The following is a 22577-nucleotide window of genomic DNA, read 5'->3' as shown; positions in this document are numbered from 1 at the left end:
ATTTTTATTTATTTTGCTTTATTTTTATTATACTAGCTTTATTTTTACTATTATGATATTAGAATTATGAATACTTGACGAAACATATACTCTGTAGGGAGCTTTGATATTTAATTAAATATTTCCTCCTTTTTCAAATTTTGTGAGAACAAATAAGACAAATTTTCAAACAATTACGTTTAGTTCTCTGCATCTTACCTACTTTTGCTTCTCAATGTCTCGTACTTTGTATAATATCCTCATACGCTAAAGACTTTTAAGACATAAACGAAGCATTTGATCTTTGATTTAAAATCTTCTGTTAATAATATATAATTAAATGAACTATTGTTTCAAATTTTGTTTAAAAGTAAAAGGTACGCAATGATAATCAGCTGGAAGCAAACCACAAAATAACTAAAGACTGATCAAGTCTTATCGCGAAACACAACGAGAAATTACAGAAACTCGAAGGTAAAGAAAATAAGCAAAACCTCTCCTGTCAAGTACGAAACCACGTGGCATGCCATTGCGCATGCTCTTCGCCACCGAACTCTGGTGAACCACAGGGAGACTGCTTTTCCGGCAGCACACGCGCGCTGAGCGGCGAAGCGATAGCACGTAGTCCAAGGATAACCGTGAAAAGACTTTTGCTGAACCGCCTGCTTTTTCAGCGCTTCGAATGGTATTCATGCAGTTCATGAGTTAGTTCTTTCTTGAAGTGAAACGTAATAGTGATGCTAAACAAAGGAAGATATTGGAATGGGATGTCTATGATTTGGATGTTCATTTTTATGATTAGTATTGTACAAGGTAAGTATTTCCACGTTAATTTAGATACACGTGCAAACAAATAAAAGAATTCATGTTTTGATTTTACAGAATTTATACCTTTTAATGAATGAAATCGGAAATTCATTGACGAAATCAAATACCATCTGAAGAATTTTTTATAATAAGATAAACGATGAAACGGAAAGTTACATTAAAACAGTCAATCGGAAAGCCATATACATTTAGGGCTTAACCCATATTTTCTAGAGTATTTATATGCCTACATCTTAAAACGTCTCCAATAAATAAAGGCAGTAAATTCACTAGAAAAAGTGCAGCTATTCCAAGGGCCAATCTGATATTATAAACAAAGTAATAGCATGTTTTTATGGAAGTTTTGGGAAATTTTTGGTTTTGGAGAAAACCATTATCCGTATTGAAGGTTAAAACTACATGAGAAAAATGCAATTGAAAATTATAATTCAGTTAGTAAAGTTTCGTATAAAATGTATTTATACATTTTCTATATATTTAAATATATATATATATATATATAGTATTCTAAATATATTAGAAAACTGTGATAGCTCATAATAAAGAACAAGTGATAGTTAAACAATTTTAAAACTTAAGAATGATTTTGGTTGTAATGAAAATACCTAAATATTTCGAAAACATGAGCTTGTTGCGTTTCCTCATGAAACAAAAATACTCCGCCGGAAATAGGAAAAAAATACAAAATCTAATAATATACTCGAATTCTTGATATAATCAGTAATTATAATATTATTAGATCTTTCAATATGATATTTTCTATCTGATGTATTATTAATATTCAATATCTATACAGATAATTTTTTTCTTTAACATCAGCTATCACTTAAGGTTACATTCTGCGTAATTTTAAATTTCATATTGGCATCATTATCTTCTTAATTAATCTGAGTTTAATGATAATTTTTAGCTTATCCTTACAAAAGTAATTTACAGGCTTTACCAGAATGATTTATAAATATCTATGTTAAATTAATTACAACGGCGAAATCTAACGCAGGAAAGCAATTATAAAAACTTTCTTAAATATAATCTGTATTCTATAGCATACTTATTTTATAATGCATATAATGAAAAGTATAAAGTGTTTGAGCATGGAAAAAGTTTAAATCGAAATTTTATAATCTTGGTTTAAAATATTTTTAGATTTCACGCTTTTCAGTATAGTCTTTTTATTGTTTGGTACGCCAAAAATTAAAAGTAAAATCTTAGATATTTGAGATTATTCAAAGGAATACTCGGTTTAGCCTTTAAAAAGAAAATTATTAACTTAAAAAGCTTCCAGGTTTTATGTATTCAATAAAAAATATTTTAGTTGATTGTTTTTATCATTAGGCGTAACAGAGGATTTAGCATTTGATTCCCATAATATAAGAAACTTTTCTTATAAGGCTTTATTAATTGGTTCGCATCAGACTCTGATTCAATGCAAATACTAGGATCAAATGAATACCAATCCATATATCTGCTTAACTCTGCATCTATATGTCTGTGTAGTATCATGAAATTTCATTGATGCATATTGAACAGTTATTGCTTCGAATAAAACAATAAGATGTCCGAAACCTAAGACTCATGTTGCCTGAAATATGGCAGGAATAAGTAACCGTTATCCGTTTGGAACTGTTGCTATTTTCGCTGTTGAATAAATATATTTACGTGTACAAGTATTTCTCATTATAAATGTAAGTAACGAAAATCATGTGTTTCGCTCCCGGGTAAAAACACACTTTTTAATTTTAAATATTCATTTTGTTCTCTTGTTTTCTGGACATGAGTTGAGAGTGCGTTAATATTTTTACCTGTTTTGTAAGAATGATCTAACGATCTATTGTAAAACTGCTGGGTCGTTACTTTCTGAAAAATCTGCAAACTAACATCTTTATTAACGAAATAATCATTGTTGAATGAAAGAGGTCAAATCTTTTGAAACATATACTGAAACTGACTTACTAGAAATGACATTTTAATAATCAAATAAGTCTTAAAATTATATTTATGTAATAGATAATGCTGAAAATAAATGTTACTACGTACTTGTACACTCTAAGACCAAAAGAAAAGACGCACAAAGAAAGAATAAAGCAAATTATATATAAACTGATATGCATACAGGTTTAAAAAAAAATGGAAAATTTTAAAGTTCCTCAGCCAATGAATTAATATGTAGTGCTGCAGCGCATCTTAAATGCGCAACTGGCAGGACAACGAAGAGCAGAAATTTCGATTCCAAGTCATATATTCTTTACGAATTTCACTCTGTACTCAGGTAGACAGTAACTAAGACTCGCATCTAGGTACGCAAATAAAAAGCGCAGATTTCCGCGTTTGAGATTAGACGTGTATTTGGGTTCAAGGTTCTTCGAATTGCCGAATCGCTGGACATTTTAATATGAAAGATGCCACTATTAGACGATGTTGCCAGGAATGGGTGAACCATGGCCGACTACAACGTCAAGAAGGTAGCGGTCGACCTAGATAGATGACAGTACGTGAGGACAGATTATTTCTGAGACCGGCACAAAGAGCCGCAGATTCATGATTATCATCGGTTCTGTTTGCAGATAATTCTTCAATGATCGCAAGTACCATTAATAGACAGCTCAGAGAAAGGGGGCTAAGGTCTCAAGGCCCTTTGCGCCGACTGCGATTAATCTCTGAACAACGAAAAGCCCGTTTGCATTGGTGTCGGCCACATTCGACCTGGAATGTCACTTAGTGGAGTAGAGTTTTCTTTTCAATAATGAACCCCGCTTCGAACTGGAGACAACGGTGGGATTCCATCTTACCATCTTGACTCTCGCCTGCCATATCACTCGATAACCAGGAGTGATGGTCTAAAGTGCCATTTCATTTAATACTACGCTCCTTTGGTTGTCGTCCGCGGCACACTTACAGTACAGCGGTATGACAACGATATTCTAACCCCCGTTGTGTTGCCCTTTATATCACTCCCTGCTGGGTATACATTTCAGCAGGATAATATCCGCTTGCACACGGCGATAGTTTCTATTGCTTGCCTTCGTGCTTTCTCAACACTACCTTGGCCAGCAAGTTCGCCAGATCTCTTCCCCATTGACAATGTTCAGAGCATTTTTGGCAGGGCTCTCCAACCAGCTCTGTATGTTGTTTATCTAACGTTCCAATTGGACAGAATCTGCCATACTAACCCTCAGGAGAACATTCGCCAAACCTGTCAATCAATTCCAAGCCGACTAACTGCTTGCATAAGGGCCAGAGGTTGACCAGCACGTTATTGACTTGCTCAATTTGCGAAGCGCTTTCTCCTGAATAAATAATTTAAGTTTTCTGAAGTTGTAATCATTGTTTTTGTGTATTTGTACATCGCATCTCCTGATTTTCATCCTATTCGGGTAACTGCTACGTGGTGCATCTTTTTATTGCCTTAGAATGTATTAAACATAAATTATTATAAACAAATGGTCTGAAAATTGTTTTTAAACATTTACAATACTTTGCGCATCAATTCAGCCTGTCTTGTACATGTGGCGACACATTACATTTTACATTTAATTAGCAAGTGTTCATTTTATTTTAACTATAACAAAAAAGTTATTCTAAGGGATTTCGTAGACGAACTTTTTTATTAAATAAGAAAACAATTTTTTATTGTTTTATTACATTTACGGTGGTTTTTCATAAATCTCTGTGTCTATAAAATTGCTTGTCCTTTTAAATCTTTCTAAATTATAGGGTTCAGAAAACTATCGCTCCATTTTTGCACGAAAACGGAGTACTATATACATGTAAGGCAAAATCCTAAATTTAATTCATACTAGCGCCTTAAGTTTAATGTTTAATTTGGCTTTTTCTTTTTTTTTTTCTAAAATTTTTAACGTGCTTACCTCAAACTGGGTCATTTTAAGATTAGTTCTTATCATATTACTCTTATAGAAGTAGTTTATGATGTTCATGATGGATGTGTATCTTGCAGAAAAAAATTAGACAGTTTTATATTTCCCGTTTTATTGCGGCGATTGACGAAATTTAACTTGCATTTTCATGCACCCAAAGCTCACAACTTAAAATATGTATCATATTTATATATTGCATTAATGTAACATTGATATCTTGAGAAAAATTCGATCGGACTTTTCTGAGTTATCAATACTTCGATGCTATCCATACAGCATGCTGAGTTATCCATACTTCGATTCTAGGACTCAAATTATGCCCAAATATTAAATTTTGTAAACTTTGGTGAGAAACTTTAAGGAAAACATTATCCTGGCGCACTTTTTTAACCTCGACAAGAATAATTTAGATGCTGAAATTCTTAATTTATGGCAACCTATTTTTCTTTGCCTTTTTTCATTGTGCATGAGGGGAAAAAATGGTGCATCATTCATAGCTCCAAATAAATTTAACAAAGTGAGTAAAACACATTTGGCGCTTTATCTTTTATAAAAATATGCCAAATTTCAAAATGCTCCAATATATAAATTTACGTATGTCTTCAAAAGTAACTCTATTTTTTTGCAGGTGTCCATATAAATACATCTACTTTAAGATGATAGTAAAAATTTGATAGTTTGTAATTCAAAAATCTTTTACAAAATTTATAAAAAATGCTAAAAATACAAATTTTAAAAACAAGTCAGAAAATACCTGCGAATTTAACTTTGATTCAGCGTAAATTTCAAATTATAACAGAAAAGATATCAAATAAGTTTAATAAAAAAAGAGACGTTAATAAATATATACAAAATTCAATTAACACTGGGAAGCTAAAATTTTGAGAGCTAATTTTTTTAAAAACTACTAGTGCGATTTTTCCAAAACTTGTCAGGTTAGCATAATTGGAAATGTACATTCGAAATATGTATAATATATACATATAATTTTAGAAGAATTTTGATTTTGTGTCTATCACCTATGATAGAACAATGCTATATATATATACAATATATGTGTGATATATATATATATATATATATATATATATATACAATATATGTGTGTGTGTGTATCCTAAGTCGCGCTTTTGAGAAAAAAATTCAATTTTAATTTCGTCAATTAGTCCAGTAGAACGGAAGATTTCCGTCCCATTCCTTTTTATCCTATAGTGCAAAGTGTATGCATACGACGAAAAGCGCTTTTAGTCGATAATAATTTGAAATGTTTGCAAACCAGAGCTTTAATTACCCAACTGGAATAAAGTGAAAAACATAACTGTATTGTACTTAACCTAAACTACATATTGTTGCGTTTTTTCTTTTTCTGACACCAGTTGTTACATTATTTTCTTCCTTCACGTTCGTACGGGGTTTGTAGATTTGCAGTGAATAACGACGACACTTGATGAAGTATCGAAACGCACTTTATTTAGCCAATGTTAATCAGGACAGCTTCAATAACACTTTTTACAGTCGTCGAAGATCTATTATAAACACTCTGGAACACTCAGCGACACAGCCTTCACACTGTTAGGCAATAACGGTGGATACAGCTTCCTGCAAAGCACCAGAGTACATCTCCAGATTCTGCTTGGTCGTTCTCGGAACTCCACGTACTTTTGAGACTCTGCACGCTACAACTCGCGATGCACTCGACGACACACGAGCACAGCTCCCGATTCTTCGGTTCAGTCGTTCCCGGAGCTCAACACGCTCTCTCGATGATGCACCAACTGCGATACACTAAGAGACTCCTTCGGTGCACTCGACGACCCACTCGGCACTCGCTGCCCGGCTGTCAACTTAATCGACTCCGCATGGACTGATTCGCTAGACGAGACACTAACTCAATACTAACTATCTCGCACTCTATGCGAAACACACACTCTCGCCCTCTCGACGATGCACACTCTAACTGACTGTGGACCAGAAGGGTTTATATAGCTTTCGGCTTGTGTTCGAGAACATTCTGGGCTAAACCGGTAAGAATTCGTTCCAGAAGGTTTTCCATCCGTCCATGGTATATCGTCATTTTTGTCGCCAAATGAGCGATTTCTCGCCAAATGTGGCAATTATGCCTTCCCTTGCCATTTTATGACCACCCTAACACTGCTTTGCGGGGAAGCCATCTTAGAGTGCCTGTACATTTCGTAACAATATTGTAATATTCAGTTTCTTCTTAGATTCTTCGGTCTGCAAGCTTTCGTTTAAGCTTCTTTTCCTCTGTTTCTTTTTCTTACTCTATTATTATAAAATTGTTAAAAATCAGATGTAGTTGCTAATGATCGGAATTATCTTTTGCCGGATTAGCTATGTACACATCTACTTCGAAATATATGTTTCCCAAGAGTAAAAAAAAAAAAAAAAAAAAAACGAAATTACCTATTTATGAACTAAATACGTCAAACTCAGTGGCATATATATCAAACTTTTCAATACATATATGTAGATATATATACTTGCATATATGTATACATATATACATATACACATATATGGATTGAAATATTCTATATATAGAAGTGTTTGTATGCATACATGTATGTATCCGTAAAGAAAAACATAGTAGAAATTTAAGAAACAAATATGATCAAATTATTTATTTTATCCAATTATAGATTCAGAAGCGCTGCATTTAAAAAAAATCGTAATGAACTGTAACCTTTTTTTAGTCCTCAAGATTTATACCAAGTGGTCTATATTCATTCACATCTAATAATATCTTGGAATGTGCATTACATAGTTTTCAACACATTTCAATGATTTATGCAATATTTTTAGAATTATACAGCTATCCATTCTGAAATTATTAGCATTTGTATTCAGCTAAGTGTATATTATATATATGTATGCATATATATAAGATATAATAAAATATGATAGCTGCTTTAAGAATAATTGGTGACCTAAAAATTAACTATTCTAGATTTGGTGCTCTTCCTCTACATTCATCTGTTCTCCCAAATTCGAAATCATTCTATGTTATATAACAACCTAAAATTAAGCAATCATAGCTTGTCTCTACAATGGCATCTACTTCGGTATAAAACACCGCTCGCAAGAAATTACGCCATTCTTTTCCTGGTTTCGCCCCTGCTAACATATACTTGGTGCTTTGCTAGTCAGTTTAAAGTGATGTCACCCTCGTTAACCTGTATTTACAAGAAATCATTGTAATTGCTTATAATCTAGAAATATTTCATCCACTAAGAAAATGATTTGATATTATTGAAAATAAAGATCGGTGATTTGTCGAAATCCAGTTTTGTTATCATCGTCAATATGCGTTCAACCCCGGCCCATATATATATATATATATATATGTATGTATTAGACGTTCAGTTCATTCAGAAAAGGAAGCAACGATAGCAATTTAATTACTTGTAAGGAATTTTTCTTTAATGCAATTATTCGAAATTCCAGGGAGTTTCAAGACATACATATTCTTCTACATTAATGAACCTGCCCGCCAGCTGATATAGTTATACTCATTAAGACTGTAAAAAGTTATATATTATGAAACGATCTGAGAACTTCCCCTTACTTAGAGCAGGGACTAGCTGAAAGTTTTCGCAGCTATTTAATTAGAAAGAAATGATAAGAGTTATGATAACCAATTCTGTATAAAATTCAATTTCCTTAACAAATGGCTCAAGACATTTATAAGATTGGCACCTGATATAGAATATACAAAAGAATTTATAGGATAAATATAATTGCTACACATAGGATATTATATAAAAGTTAAAGTACTAATTTGAAAGCACAGGATTATTCACTGAGAAGAAATTGTTCAATACATCTACACAGATGCGTTTAATTTCTTTAAAGCAGGCATGACTTCAAGTTTGAAATGGTTTTTATGGCATAAACATTTATTATAATTGAAAGAATGTTATAGGTACCGACTGCATTTGTTTGTATCTCTGCTTGCTTTGTTCATTTTAATCTTAAAGAATCGCAGGGATAAATAAGAAGGCTCTTTGGCGGCCACATGAAACTGCAATAAAAATTATGGGTATCGATGGAACATAATACAAAGCTAAAACGTTTGATTGATTAGATTCAAAGTTCCTTGTGACGTGCTGCGATAAAAAATCTACGCAATTAATTCCTGTTTCCTTGAAAATGTTTTGAAATCCCTTCGTGAATACACTGAAAATTCAGAAATATGACAGCACGTTGTTAGCAATATTTGAGGGTCTATTTGTTTGTAAGAAATGAAGCATTCAATTCGTCACTTTACTGGCCATGACCTGCTGCTGGAGAATCATGTGAAATCTAATGAACAGTTTAACGGAGTTTCCTATTTATGAAATTTCATGCCTTAATTTGTAATTAAATTACTTTTTAAGCTTTTTAAGAATAAAAATAATTCTTAGGTACGAATTTCAATTTTGGAATCAAAAGAAAATGTACTCAACTATGAAATTGGAAACTGAAGTTCAATTTGAATTCCAGCCATTGAATTTCAATTCCCCAATAGAAATAATGGTTATGTTATAGGATGAACAAATGACGCTTTGGAATCAGGTACTGAGTTAAAAAAAATCTTGGAGTTAATATCCAAATTGTTGTTGTGAATAATTTCTCTCCCACGAAATTCATAATGACCCACAAAACCAATAGGGGCCAGGGGGCAAGATTGCGGTTGTTCTTTAAGAGACTTCGGCACCATACAGATAGATGACAATACGTCGTTTCTGAATTCCGCCCCCAATTTCGAAAGACAACACCTCTGTGTGACCGTTCAGAGGGTTCCCCTACTACCAACTTCCTAAGGGGACTTTCGGGTCACCTCATTTATACATTTATAAATATCCATGCCTTTTCAATATTCGAGCCAGGGTTCTTCCGCACGGCAATCCTAGTGGCTGACCACTATTCTGGTTAGGCGATTATTCAAGTTATTGAAACGCTTGTCAAGAATTTTGTGAAAATTTGAAAGCGAAACATTTATGTTATTAGCAAGAAATGCTATGTATTTGTTAATATAACTCATTGTTATTTTAGTACGCTTATAATAATCATGATAAATTATAGTTTAAATAATTTACAAAAGTAAAGAGTTACAATAATTCATTTTTAAGAGTCGAACTTATCAATATAAAAGAAAAGTACCGTCCAACAACATAAAATGCTCTAACATTAATAAAACTCTCTAACATTTATTTTAATGTCCATTACAGAATCATTAATGATGGACACCGTGTTGGCTTTTGTTCATTGCTAGTGGATATCATAATTATCCTAATGCTTTTATAGGAAGGCAAGTAACGAGTACCTGAACTATTATTCTAAAAAGAGATTGAGTTATGTTTTGCGGTTTTAGGACACAACTTACATGAAAATGAGTAGTAAAACAACACATTCCTGAAAGCATGGCAAATCTGCTTTGCGAAACAAAACGACATGTTTGCCATTTTTGAAAGGGAAACTGCTTATATTGCTAATGGAACACATTGTTTGGTTTTTTAGGTAAAATTTATTTGTTAAGGCAAAGGAACTCAAGATATATCTGCCTAAGAAGAAAAATGCCGCCTAGACGGTATAGTGGCTAGGGGAACCTACTGTGGGTACCAAAATGCTCGGTTTCGAATCTCGGAAAAAGCATGGATGTTTGTAATTGTAAATTGTTTGTAATTGTAATTGTAATTGCGGCATGGGAGTACTTTAAATATATGGCGAGCCGAAAGTCCTTTCTTATAGATAGGTATGAGAGAGTGGTGTGAGAGCCACATACTACAACCACCGGGACGATCCTCCTCAGAACAGAGGTGAAAATATAATTCCAGCCACCTTCAGGCTCTGGTAATCGTTCTGAAATTCATGGACAAAACAACAAGAAGGCAGATGCCTTTCTGAAGGATTTAGAAGTGAAATTTGCACATATCCACGTTACACATGGGGAAAAAATTAAAACTTCCACGCGGTCCTTTGTTTTTAAAGGAAGAATGTGCTTATTTAACCTAAATTTAACAGAAAGTTGTATATGTTTCAAAGCACGTTCTTTATTTCATCCAGCTTGGTATAATTATTATGTTTATAAGCAACTTTTCTGATAATACTCTAATTTAGCTTCGCGACATTATACGGCTGATTTCCACGAAATAAGTAGTATTTTAATGATGTTGCTTAGTTTCAAGGAATAAAAATAAAAAATACTATTGAATGCCTGTGAAATTCCTTTCCTGCAAGTTCGAATGGGGAAAGAGTTCAGCTTAAAACTGTCTACGTAGTTATTAATAGCGAACAGATCTTAATATAAAAGATATTTAGCCTAAGTAAAGTTCCCTTTTCTGAATCATAAATAATAAATAGCTTATATATCTCGTGTGCTTGGATAGCATAAACTTAAGAGGTCTAGAAAGACTGTAGATGAATTATCCTTGTGGCTTTAACCAGTAGGCAGGCACAGTCAGAAGACGACTGTAAATAGTCCTTTTATTCAATCATAAAGAATTAACAGATGACCCCACTTGGGTTTACACAAGCCAACTATTCTGGCTTAATTTCAATAAGTAATGTTGAACTTAAAGTGAAATGCAATTAGATTAGACAAACAGCTCACAAGATAAAGTAACCTCGCAGGAAGAGTCTAGCTCATATGAGCCGGCGAGACAAGCTTAATGGCTAGAAGCACTCAACGCCACAACATCAAATCGCTAATAAATCAAGGTAACAAAAACAGACAAAACATTCTCTAAAATCACATACGAACTCTCGCTTATATTATAATTCTTTCTACCTTAATCTGATAAACTCGCGCTTCCTCATTTACATTCTGGCATGAAAAGTGTGGATGAAAAGGAGAGCGACAGGAAAGTTGATTTAACTCAAAATTAACTATGAGTCAAAATAAATAATTATATAAATCCTCACAAGTTCCATATGATAAATAAAAAATAATGACTATTCTATAATGAAGAATAATAAATAATGAAGAATGCATAATGAGAACAGATAATTTTGTTGAAGAAAGTACGTATATGATTTAGAACTTCATAATCATCAAAATAATACACTTTAAACATCTGTTGAATAAGATTAATATATTTACGTCAGTTATACAGAACCTGTACCTAAACACATTAACGCTATACTACAAAGAATTCGAATGACGTATAACACTGAAAAGATGCATAGAAAGTACAATAATAGGATTACATTGTTACGAATCTGTATATTTTGCAGCTTTCCATGACGCAAATCAAAATTTTCATGTAATAAGGAAGCGGCGTAAAAAAGATGAATATTAACTGGATGCCATTAAACTCTACAGGTGATTATGATGCAAATAATTAGTTATGCAAATAATTAGCATTCGATTCCAAGCATAAAAGGCAGCTATGAGTTGCGTGATCTATCTTATAGATAAATGAGAAGATCACATATCTTGTTCGGGATTAGAAAATAGGTTGCTTGTGTAAAGTTTGTGTTATACATCGTATAAGAAAGAGAAAGGTCCTACAGTATGTGACAGAAATTGACAGCAGATTTACCTTGGCCTTTCAAAACTAAGATTTATCGTTCTGCGATATTGCTGGCCCCGTTGGTTGGAATCTCATGGTTATTAGGTGAATATGGTATAGATGGATCATGCTGAATGCCATGCAGGATCTCAATGTCCTCAGACCACTAATCTTACTTTCGCCAGCCTCTACGATTGAAGAACTCTACCATAGAGTTGAAATCGCATGAAATGAAGTATCCGTACGTATATTTCAGGATTCATTCAAATCAATGCCCAGCCGTATTTCAGTTGTTAATGCTTCCAAAATTTTCTGAGGTTCATGAGATTAAGAATAATGTAACAGCGAAGATTCAAGATATATTTACAAATTACTATACAATTTGTTTTGACAAACGTTTGCTTTGCTTTGACGCGCAATAAACTGTGTAGGTATTATAGTTGATTATTAAGTTAATTTCGTATTTGTTCGAAGCCTTTTATTATCTTTTTCATCGTTTTTGTTTTTAGGAATATGAATTGAGTCATATTTTTTCATAGAAATTTCAGGGACAGTTTTTAATCTGCAGTAGCAAAAGGAGAGTGTACCATGTAAAAATTAAGGCATTGTATTTTTTCTTAACATACATTTTGTAATCCAAATCACTGCAGTTAGAAGATTATTTTATTTAAAAAATTTGTTAAACATCAAGGGTGGATAGACGATTAAAATTTGAATATAATTATTTATGCAAGTTTTCTAGACCAACTGAGCATTTAAGATTAAGGTTTAAAAAAGTAAATCGATAAATAATATTTTGCATTTTAGGACCACAGCAATCATCAATTTGATAACATTCTAATTTAAAGACAGAGTATGTTTCGAATATACTTCAGGCTATTCCACTTTTGTATATAAAATTATTGCACAAATCTCATGTTCATCACATTTATGAAACTTAAACTATGATGATATAACGTTTTATGGAAAATATAAGTAAAAGTTTTAGACAAAAAAAAATCGGCCATACATTATATGATAAATTACTTTAATTTCTTAATATCTCTCTTCTATTAACTATAATTTTTTTCACCACTCAAGAAGCATTTTGTATTCCCTAATGCTTTTTAATTCTCTGTGCTTGAAAATTGTTTTAATATGATTTAATTTCTCTCTTTACAATTATTAGAAAAAAAAAGAAACGTTTTCGTTATTTACAATTTCCCGTATATTTAATTTGTATTTATTCAATTAGATTTACCTCAACATTTACTAAATAAACAATAAATATATTTATTGTCTTGATTCCAAATAATCGTGTTTGGCAGTTTAATTCTAACATTATTTTTAACGATGTACTTTATGCCAAAAGCAATTTGTAGTTTCAGGTTTTCTACACATCCTAATTATAAAAGATTTAGCACCAATTTCCAATAAAAAAGTGAGATTTTTATCAGATGATGGTTTAGAACCTTACATGCTAGTTATAAATAATGAGCTCCCGTGTGACATCATTATTAAGAAAGGCATTAAACCCTATCTTTCTCACAAGCCATTAAAAGAGATTTTTTTGGGTGCTACCTAACTTCCTTTACAAATTTTCAACATTCTGGGGGAATTGTGAAGTCTCTCCCAGAATTCCTTTTTTTAACTTTATTTTAAAGTTAGAATTTAAAAAAATCGCATTATTTTGTCGATTAAGTCATCATTTTTTTTAATCCACATTTATGAGGAAATTACTTCTAGTTATTTTGCGTATTTTGTTTGCTTAAAGGCTTCCTAAGATTTTTCCTTAAAAAGAAGAGGAATTTCTACCACAATATTCCAGATAAATGGCATAAAAGTATTTACTTATTTAGGATATTTCATGAGGTATATCTCCCACCTTCTAACATGCATTCGAGGGGCTGGCCAGCTCACTCGACGCGTATTCGAGGGGCCCGAGATTTCAGTCCAGGCTAGGGTATTGCTAATTTTTCATGTTTTGTGTTGTTAGGGCGTAGCCCGGTTCACCTTGCAAAACAAAGTTTGCCCTATGACCATATACGGGCTACGCCAGTACACAATTCACCACACAGCTATACAAATACACGAATCGCACAATGCCAATGGTTTCTTTCGAATTTTTCCTCCTAAAAAATAACCTAATGACTCTACAGTGGCCACCGAAATAAAAGGTGGTAGATGATAATTCTCCACAACCGGGATTTGGTGACTGGGTCCCCTAATCCCCAGTCACCCTTTAAAAGGGAGCATATATAAGGTATTTTCTCCCCCTTTTCTGGATGCCCACAATCGGCGCCTATTCGAGAGGTCCAGGTTTGACTTCTTCCATGGGCATTGCCCATATTTCATGTCTGGTGCTTAAAAAAATAAATAAATAAATAAAACCCTATAAATTTACAGTGACGCCAGAGCTAAAAAATGTGGTTGACGATGATTCTTCATCACCAGTCACCAGCATTTGGTGATTGGGTTCAATAATCCCCAATCCCCCTTTAAAAGGGGAAGTGTATAAGGTATGTCTCCTTCTTATGCCTTCGTGGTGTTATGGTCAGCACACTCAGTGCTTATTCGAGAGTTCCGAGGTTCGAGTACCTCGAGGACTTTGCTCATTTTTCATGTCTCCTGCTTCGAAGTAAGCTAATGAATCTACAGCTTCAGTTCATATCTTATGAAACATAATAGTATTTTTAAAAATATTCATTTGAAATTCCTTAATTGCTCTCATAGTTGTATTTAATGAGTAAAAATTACTAATATTGTACTTAAATTAATATTGTAAAAATTAATATTGTATTTATTTAATAATGCGGTTTTTACAGCTAAAGTTTTCCAGTTAAAAGTAAGCGAACTTCTAATGTACTCAAAAATTTCATGCCCTTGTATATACAATTATTTTATTAAATTAGGTAATTCAATGTTTTATAATTTACCCTGTATAGATTGTCTGAAGAAGATACTAGTACTTCAGTATGACTTTTAAATAAGCATAAAATATCATTGTTACTTTTGAGGTGTGTAAAGCAAATATATATAATTATGATAGGAATGTTAAACATACTTAAAATTAATACTTAAAATTAAATGTTAAACATACTTAATAATTATTACATTTTGGTAAATTTATGGCTTACAGAACAGCAATCGGTTGACAAGGCTACACTCATTACGAGAAGAAGTTTTTTTTTTTTTTTTTTTTTTTTTTTTTTTTAATTGCAGTCGTTGAATCATCACGTTTTTTCAAGCAGGCCACGTGAAAAATATGCAGTGTCGTCGCGAGAGTTCCGACCCTAGACCTCTCGAATACGCGTCGAGTATGCTTCCAGTTACACTTCAAAAGCATACGGGAAGGAGGGAGTAAACAGTTTATAGAGTTATGCACTTCCGATGGCGTTTCGTGAGCAATATATGACTTATATCACTAATAAATGTTGCCTAATGTAGACATTATTATCCATTCCTAGAAGAAGACGACAGACAACAATACGAACAATGGAAAAGATACTTTCAAGGACCTTTCCATATGCTTTTGCATATGTATTTTATTACTGTCAACTGTTGCTTAATTTCTCCATTCCTTATTTTATGCAGTTCCACACTAAGACATCAGATATTTCGAGCCCCTTACACCCCTTACAGCTGTATATTTAGTATTTCAATGTACACATCAATTATTGCATATAATCTTTAATAAATTTTTACATAATAAAGTTCTTTTAAAATAATCTGACAGTTTTCAGCAGTCCAGAATAAGTGCTTTTCCCATGTATTGCAAATTCACTGAACTACTAAATTTTGAAAAATTTGGAACATCTATTCCCAGGAATTTCTGTGGCAGAATGTGAGGAAAAGTAATTTATATTAGTAAATGTAAAATTTTTTTTTAATAATTAAGTATTTAACAGATACTACTAGTCGATCTTTTTCTATCTTATTGTAGTCCATTAGATGTTCATTACCATAACGCAGACTCAAGTGTACCTTTGTTCATATTTGCAATTTCGGTCTTTATACGAGGCTTGAAACAAAATTGTGGACTATGATGTTACAAACCCTCGCACTCTAATGCTACTACACCAAAAGTGTAATCCTTAATAATGTATGGAAACATATATCCTGAATCCTGAACAAGGAATGCATTGAGATATAAATAAACTGTGTTTTAAGTGGTTTAATGGACTTATCATTTCTGATGAGATGTGGCGGTACAGGTACAGGTGTTGTGAATTAATTCACAGTGCGTAATGCATTTATAAATCAATATTTGTGTACTAATTCGTAATGCATTTTAATATATTCTCACATAAACATATTTTTCTATTGTATGAACTACATTTCTTAAACAGTTAGCGAAAAGGATTGTAAAGCTAAACAGCGGGGGGATTTCTTCCCGGGCTGTTACCCTCTTCGGGACATAAATGGGCAGACAGCTGCTGCTCCCGCGCCCTTAAATTTCAAAACGGGGCACGTGTTTCCCTTGTGGGAGGCGAGAAAAATTTTACGTAGGGAAAAAATTGAGAAATTTTAAATCTTTTTAAGTTAATAACTTGAATCTTCTTGTTGAATAACTCTGAACAGCTGGCGCCGGTCATATACTATAATAGAATATAAACTCGCTTAAGATCCCAAATCTAAAGACTGGTGATTGATGTTAAGCAAGTTGTACAAATTATTATCTTTGTAAAATTTATATTACATCAAAGCTCAAACTCTTTAAAAGTCAACAATGAAGACATAATATCCTGTCTGGTGATTTGGTAAGATAACAATATCAATTTTCAATAAGAAAAGAAGCTGCGATTCATTTTCCAATTCTACAAGTACTATCAGCCTTAAACGTAATGCTTTATCCCCTGCCTTTTCTGAAAATATGTATTAATCAACACAATAATTCCTTACTCTAGTCCCTTAACCGGTTTGTCTGCACACCATACGGGCTACCCTAAGTTGGACCCAACAGGTTTTTACACACTGTTGTCATCGAAACCCTTTCTTTACTTTCCTGTTAATAATTCTAATGTCCCGATCACGTATGTTTCCGCTACGAAGGACTGAAAGGGACACTTCTCAGAGCCCGCACATTTCCATGAAATGTACTTAGCTAGGTTATTATTTTCACTTACTACAAAAACTTGAACGCCAAACAGTACTCGATTACAGCGTAGACTGGAATCCTGTGATCCTCTAGAAACAGAACTTTCGTCTGATTGGCTGATCTCTTATCGGACACACCTGCAGCAGAAACATTTTCACCGATGTTTCAAAAAACTCCGCGTAGGCGATACCTCGTTAGGACTTCGCTTCCAGCGGAGCTGTTTGTTCCAAGAATCCTCTCGTTTAAACTAGTGCTACCAAAAACTCGCTTCTCAGGAAAGTCCCGTCTAACAGGAACAGTCATCTGATGTGATAACCCCTTAGGAAAACTATGTAGTATCCATACGTTTCAACAGGTGACGTAGCTTATCCATGTAAATGAAATGCTTTTTATCCGGGCTTTTCTTTATCAAAGCGGGAAGCGGGAATGCATACATTCTTTTTAATGAAATTTCTGATTTTCTGAGTGGAACGCTTGTGAACTCAATGTATAGTCGTTTTTTTAATTATGGATCAACTAAGCGATGAAAATGTCTTCTTGTTAGATGATGAACTGAATTATGATACCGATTCAGAACTGTCTTTCGATTATCTGGGATTAATCTTCAGATTACTTGTGCAATGAACGTAGTTCAGATGAAGATTTGAGGTCTGTCACAATTTTTAACTAGGTTTATGGGAAAAATTATATGTTTAATTTTAATGGTATTCTTTCTGTGCTCATGAAAGTTCGTGACATTTCTGAGGTTCTTCAATTTTATAAAACATTTATTGACAATTTCCCTAATGAGCAAAATTGTGGAGGAGACAAATAAATGTGCCAACAGTGCTTCAAATCGAGTGTTACAAGGAACTTTTCAAAGAAAAAATTTTGGGGAAGACAGTTGCAGGTATAACATTGACCAATTAAGGGGCTAGAGATAGCCACAAACTCCTTTCATTGAAATACAAATACATAACACGTCAAAACACTAAGGAGGGATAATTCACTCAAGGTTAAGAATTTGAATTCATGTTCAAATAAAATAATAAATCCGATCGTGTAATTCAAATACGCATAAATAATTAATTCCTTAATTTCACTGCAATACGTTACCCAGGTTTGTTTCAGAAAATCCATATTTTCCTTGACGATTTTATGGAGGACATAATAAAGTACTAAAATAAACATAAGTAAACATTTACAATTAAAATACATTTATTAATCCTTCCTTAACATAGTCTTAGATAGCTGGGATCACTGGATACAGGTGCCTACATGAACGTTATTTTAAAGTACTCACAATTTCACATTTTACAATCTGAATAATGAATTCATTATCCTAAACACTAAAACTTATTTAGTTACTGAAATTTCGCATTTTAAATATTTCTTTTTTCAAATTTTACCAAATTTATAACAAAAGAAGCTTAAAATTATTATATTATTTTAAAAATAGTTACCCATAAATATTGCTAATTATGAAATAAGATATAAATGTATTTTTAAAGCTTTAAGTAATGCAATTAACTACCAAGCAACAAACCTTAAAATACACTCACGGTTGGCGATGAACATATTCAGTGTGAATCGTGGAGATGGTTGGTAATTTTTTACACAAATCGTAGATGCGGCCGAATACTTCATGTCTTCAAACATTGAGGCTGATGACTGGCTTCGAAAAATTAGCTTTATTTGTTGTTCATCAATCGTGCACAGTAATTAGCTGAGTTGCAGTTTTCGAAGATATTACCTCCGCCTACCATTGCTTACTAGGGAAGTTCAACTTTTTATGAAACCTTAGAAATTTATAAATTTAGTGACTAAACCAACGATGTGGGAAGAACATCGAACTTGGAAAGAGACAGCAATCGAGAGTGTTCAAGCACACAAGACAGCTGATTAGATGCTCCCAATGGGCATCGGAGACAACTGCAAGCAGCATCTTAAATATGTCTCAGATATTTGCGCTGAATATTTTTTCGAAGACCTGCGACGAGGCATAAGCTGTATTAATTTTCAAAAGAGCAGCGACTAAGACTACGCTATTTTTTCCGAGGGAAAGCTCGTCTAGAAAACTCCGGCATTATCCAAACGCCAACAAAATGTCTGTCGTTAGGGAAAGAAGAGAATCCATACTGAACTTGGTCAGCGTCCTGCAGGGCGCAAACCACGGGAGGCTGTACCTTTTCTTTTTTCTTAAAATTTTATACTGTGAAACAAATTCTTCTCTATCTTCTCGTGCAAAAACTTTTAGAAACTCGGCTCCTCTAAAAAAAAGGGCAGCCTCTAGTTTCACTATTGACTCAAATTAGCTATAAATTAGTATCTACCCATTCAAATAGTTTTCTAAAATTCTCTCCAAACAACATGAAAAGAGTAATAATTTGCCACCAGGTTTCCAAGAAAATGCTAACTCCGTTTTAAATGTACTGTGTTCTCACGCATACCCTGTTCTCACATACCCTGTTCTAACATACCTTGTTCTCACGCAGAACTTCAAGGAAAGTTTTCAATCTTAGAGCTGTAACGATAGCCGCAATAACGAAAATCAAAATATTTCCACTTCAGACGAAGCTAAAATTATCTCACCATCCCCAAGCGAAACACGTGTACCGTTTTGAAAGTTAGAGGGTGAGAGCAGCAGCTGTCGGCTGACCTATGACCCGAAGAAGAGGGTAGTAGTTTGAGAACGAAAACTCCCTGCATTTCAGCTGTACAATCCATTTTGCTAGCTTTTTCAGAAAGAAACTTGTGTTTAAACGATAACATATTAGCACATTAATAATTAGTACACAAATATTAAATCCATAAATGCATAATGTCCCTTGAATTAATGCACGACAACAAAAGTACGGGAGACGCCAGCTATCCACCATGGATTAATTGGATTAAAGGCCTTCTCATACTAACTAAGGTTAAAAATATTAAAAAAAAATACAAGTTTTATAAGAATTTACAAAACAAGGTTGAAACAACGAGCAACTGCAGCTTTCCAAGGGATCTGGATTTTGCCTATTATGGTACATTGAGCATCCTATAGTATACCCTGATGAGATGTGGAAGGTTTTTTTAATTTTTTTTTAGTATCTAACATTAGACTTTGTTTATTAATTCCTTTATCGGAAATTACTAATACTTGTATCTGTTGTTATCGTAAATCCATGTCATATGCAGGAATTTAATTCCGCAATGAGTTTCATATTGGTTGTTTATACCAATCGTGGCAGTTCCCCTTTTGATGTGTCAAAACGCTAATTGTACAATAACTTCTTTGTATTTCTCAGAAATATAAAATATAGAATGGTGCTTCTCTGAATTACAAAATAACTGATTTGGAAAAAACAAAAAATCGAAATCTTTCACTTACATCGAAATTCATGCTGCGAATCTAAAAGTGTATTCTAATCTCCAAGGATCTTATTTTAATTGTGGACGCTTCGTATTTATAAAGCTTTCTTTATTACAGATTTAGAAAATATTATCCGGATAAACAGTTTAAATTTTTATCAACGTGTATGTGATCAGTGCAGAGATTACTACCTTTATGATAATTTGTTTACTAAACCCTAAAACAATTCATTCACAGCATTTTTTCCGATACAATTAAACAATGAACAAACAATGAAACAGATCGTTTTAACAATTCAAATCATAAGCTTTATTTTCATATTCTTTTGAGATTAGCAGTTCTTTAATTCTTGGTCTTTCAATTATTTTCATTTACTTGACATCTCCATGGGGAAATTTCCACTTATTTCTTTATTATTCGCTAGTAGAAAAATTGTGATAAAGGATTTGTGCACCAGCTATTTTGTCCCACGGAAAATAAATCATTTTTGATTAAATTTAATAACCTGGTCTGCGTACATTCATTTCATATGAATATAATAAATAACCTAAATGAGAAAATTAGCTTTCTTTCACATAAAAACTAGTCATATTAATATCAGTTAGGTAACATGTTATTTTGACCCCTTTGCTCAGTATTTCCCTTCTTACAAAATGATCATTTTGTTAACATGATCATTTAACAAAATGATCATTTTTGTCTTCCCTAGGGATTGAATAATATTAAAATGGATGTGTGCAAGCAATATGCCTTAGAAATATGTAGTATCAGTTAATTTAATCTAATTGGTATCTTATATGCTTAATGCATCCAATTGCATTTAATTTTGTGACAACTGGATAACCTAGAAGAGGAATGATATGCAGACTTAATACAACTGGCTGTTATAATAAAAGTCCCTTTCACTGTAGATATAAATCTGAAGGTGTTAATGAGCGTTTTTGCTCCAATCAATCAACTATGTTTGATCGGAATGACTTTATACTTAGTCTGTGATTCGCATATTTCATGAGGAATCGGGCAACAGAACAAGAATAGATAAAGGATTTTTTAAAGCTCTAAAACATTCTAAATATGCATAAAATATACTTTAATAAATGGAAAAGCAGGGAATGTTTTGGAAAGAAAACAGCATATGCAAAGCTGACTAGCAGGCAAAATTGTTCAAAAACATTTTAAATAGACTATCTTATCCGCTAACATGACAATTGTGACTAATGCTTCGAATAAAATCATACCTTTATTAAACGCCGCTGAGAGTCATATTCGTAGAATATCGTAATAAGTTCCGGCTTCTTAGAACTTCATAACAAGCTCTAGTCTTCTGTAATATCACTTCATTATGTGTACAATTCCTCTCTCATTTTCGCTCTCTTGTTTTATGTGAAGATATATAAGGTGTTAGGTAACTTTAAAATTCCAAATGTTTTAAAAATGTAGCATATGTTAAAGCTCAATATCTTCACAACATAGATATAATTCACAACTTGTTTAGATCATGACATTTTTGTATTCATTTCGATAGTCTTGATAATGCGTTTAATTATTTAATTTGTGTCTAATTTATTAAAAAAAATAAATAAACTAAAAATAAATGTTTTCTTCATCGTAGCGATAAAACTATGTTATGTACTACCATCAGCATAATCATGTAACAAATCATTAATAAGCATAATCATTAATCATTAATATTATCAGTTTTCTAACTACTATACCCCAGAAAGAATTAACTGAAAAAATTACTTAAATAATTCCAAATGATAAATTTGTTAAAATTCAATAAACTCTCTGAAAAATACAGTCAAGAGTTTAATACGCATAGGGAGGAGCTCGATATTCTCAGAAACAAGTGTGTATCATCTCACTTATTAATCATGAACAAAAAAAAAGTCTTACTTGTCAATCATGAACTATAATACAGCGCAATAAAGTAGGACTTCAGACATCATATTAATTGCAATCGCAAATCATCA

At 32.8% G+C, this 22577-nt stretch overlaps 1 protein-coding gene across 4 annotated transcripts in view; it reads left to right on the top strand.

The window, feature by feature from the left end:
* Positions 1-588: 588 nt before the first annotated feature.
* Positions 589-22577, top strand: part of LOC118192447 (cell adhesion molecule Dscam1-like) — an 816729-nt gene continuing 794740 nt past the window's right edge. For all 4 annotated transcript variants that reach the window (XM_085823333.1, XM_085823331.1, XM_085823332.1 and 1 more), the window contains exon 1: positions 589-792. In XM_085823333.1, the coding sequence (XP_085679459.1) occupies positions 717-792 (76 nt within the window). In that variant the 5' untranslated portion in view covers positions 589-716. The remainder of the gene's footprint in view (positions 793-22577) is intronic.

Source organism: Stegodyphus dumicola, chromosome 9, assembly GCF_044657685.1.
Source record: "Stegodyphus dumicola isolate Sdum_Otavi_A_Nest chromosome 9, ASM4465768v1".
In the NCBI taxonomy this organism is placed as follows: domain Eukaryota; kingdom Metazoa; phylum Arthropoda; class Arachnida; order Araneae; family Eresidae; genus Stegodyphus; species Stegodyphus dumicola.
Note: the sequence above shows the minus strand (reverse complement) of the source record. Positions and strands in the feature narration are given on the sequence as shown.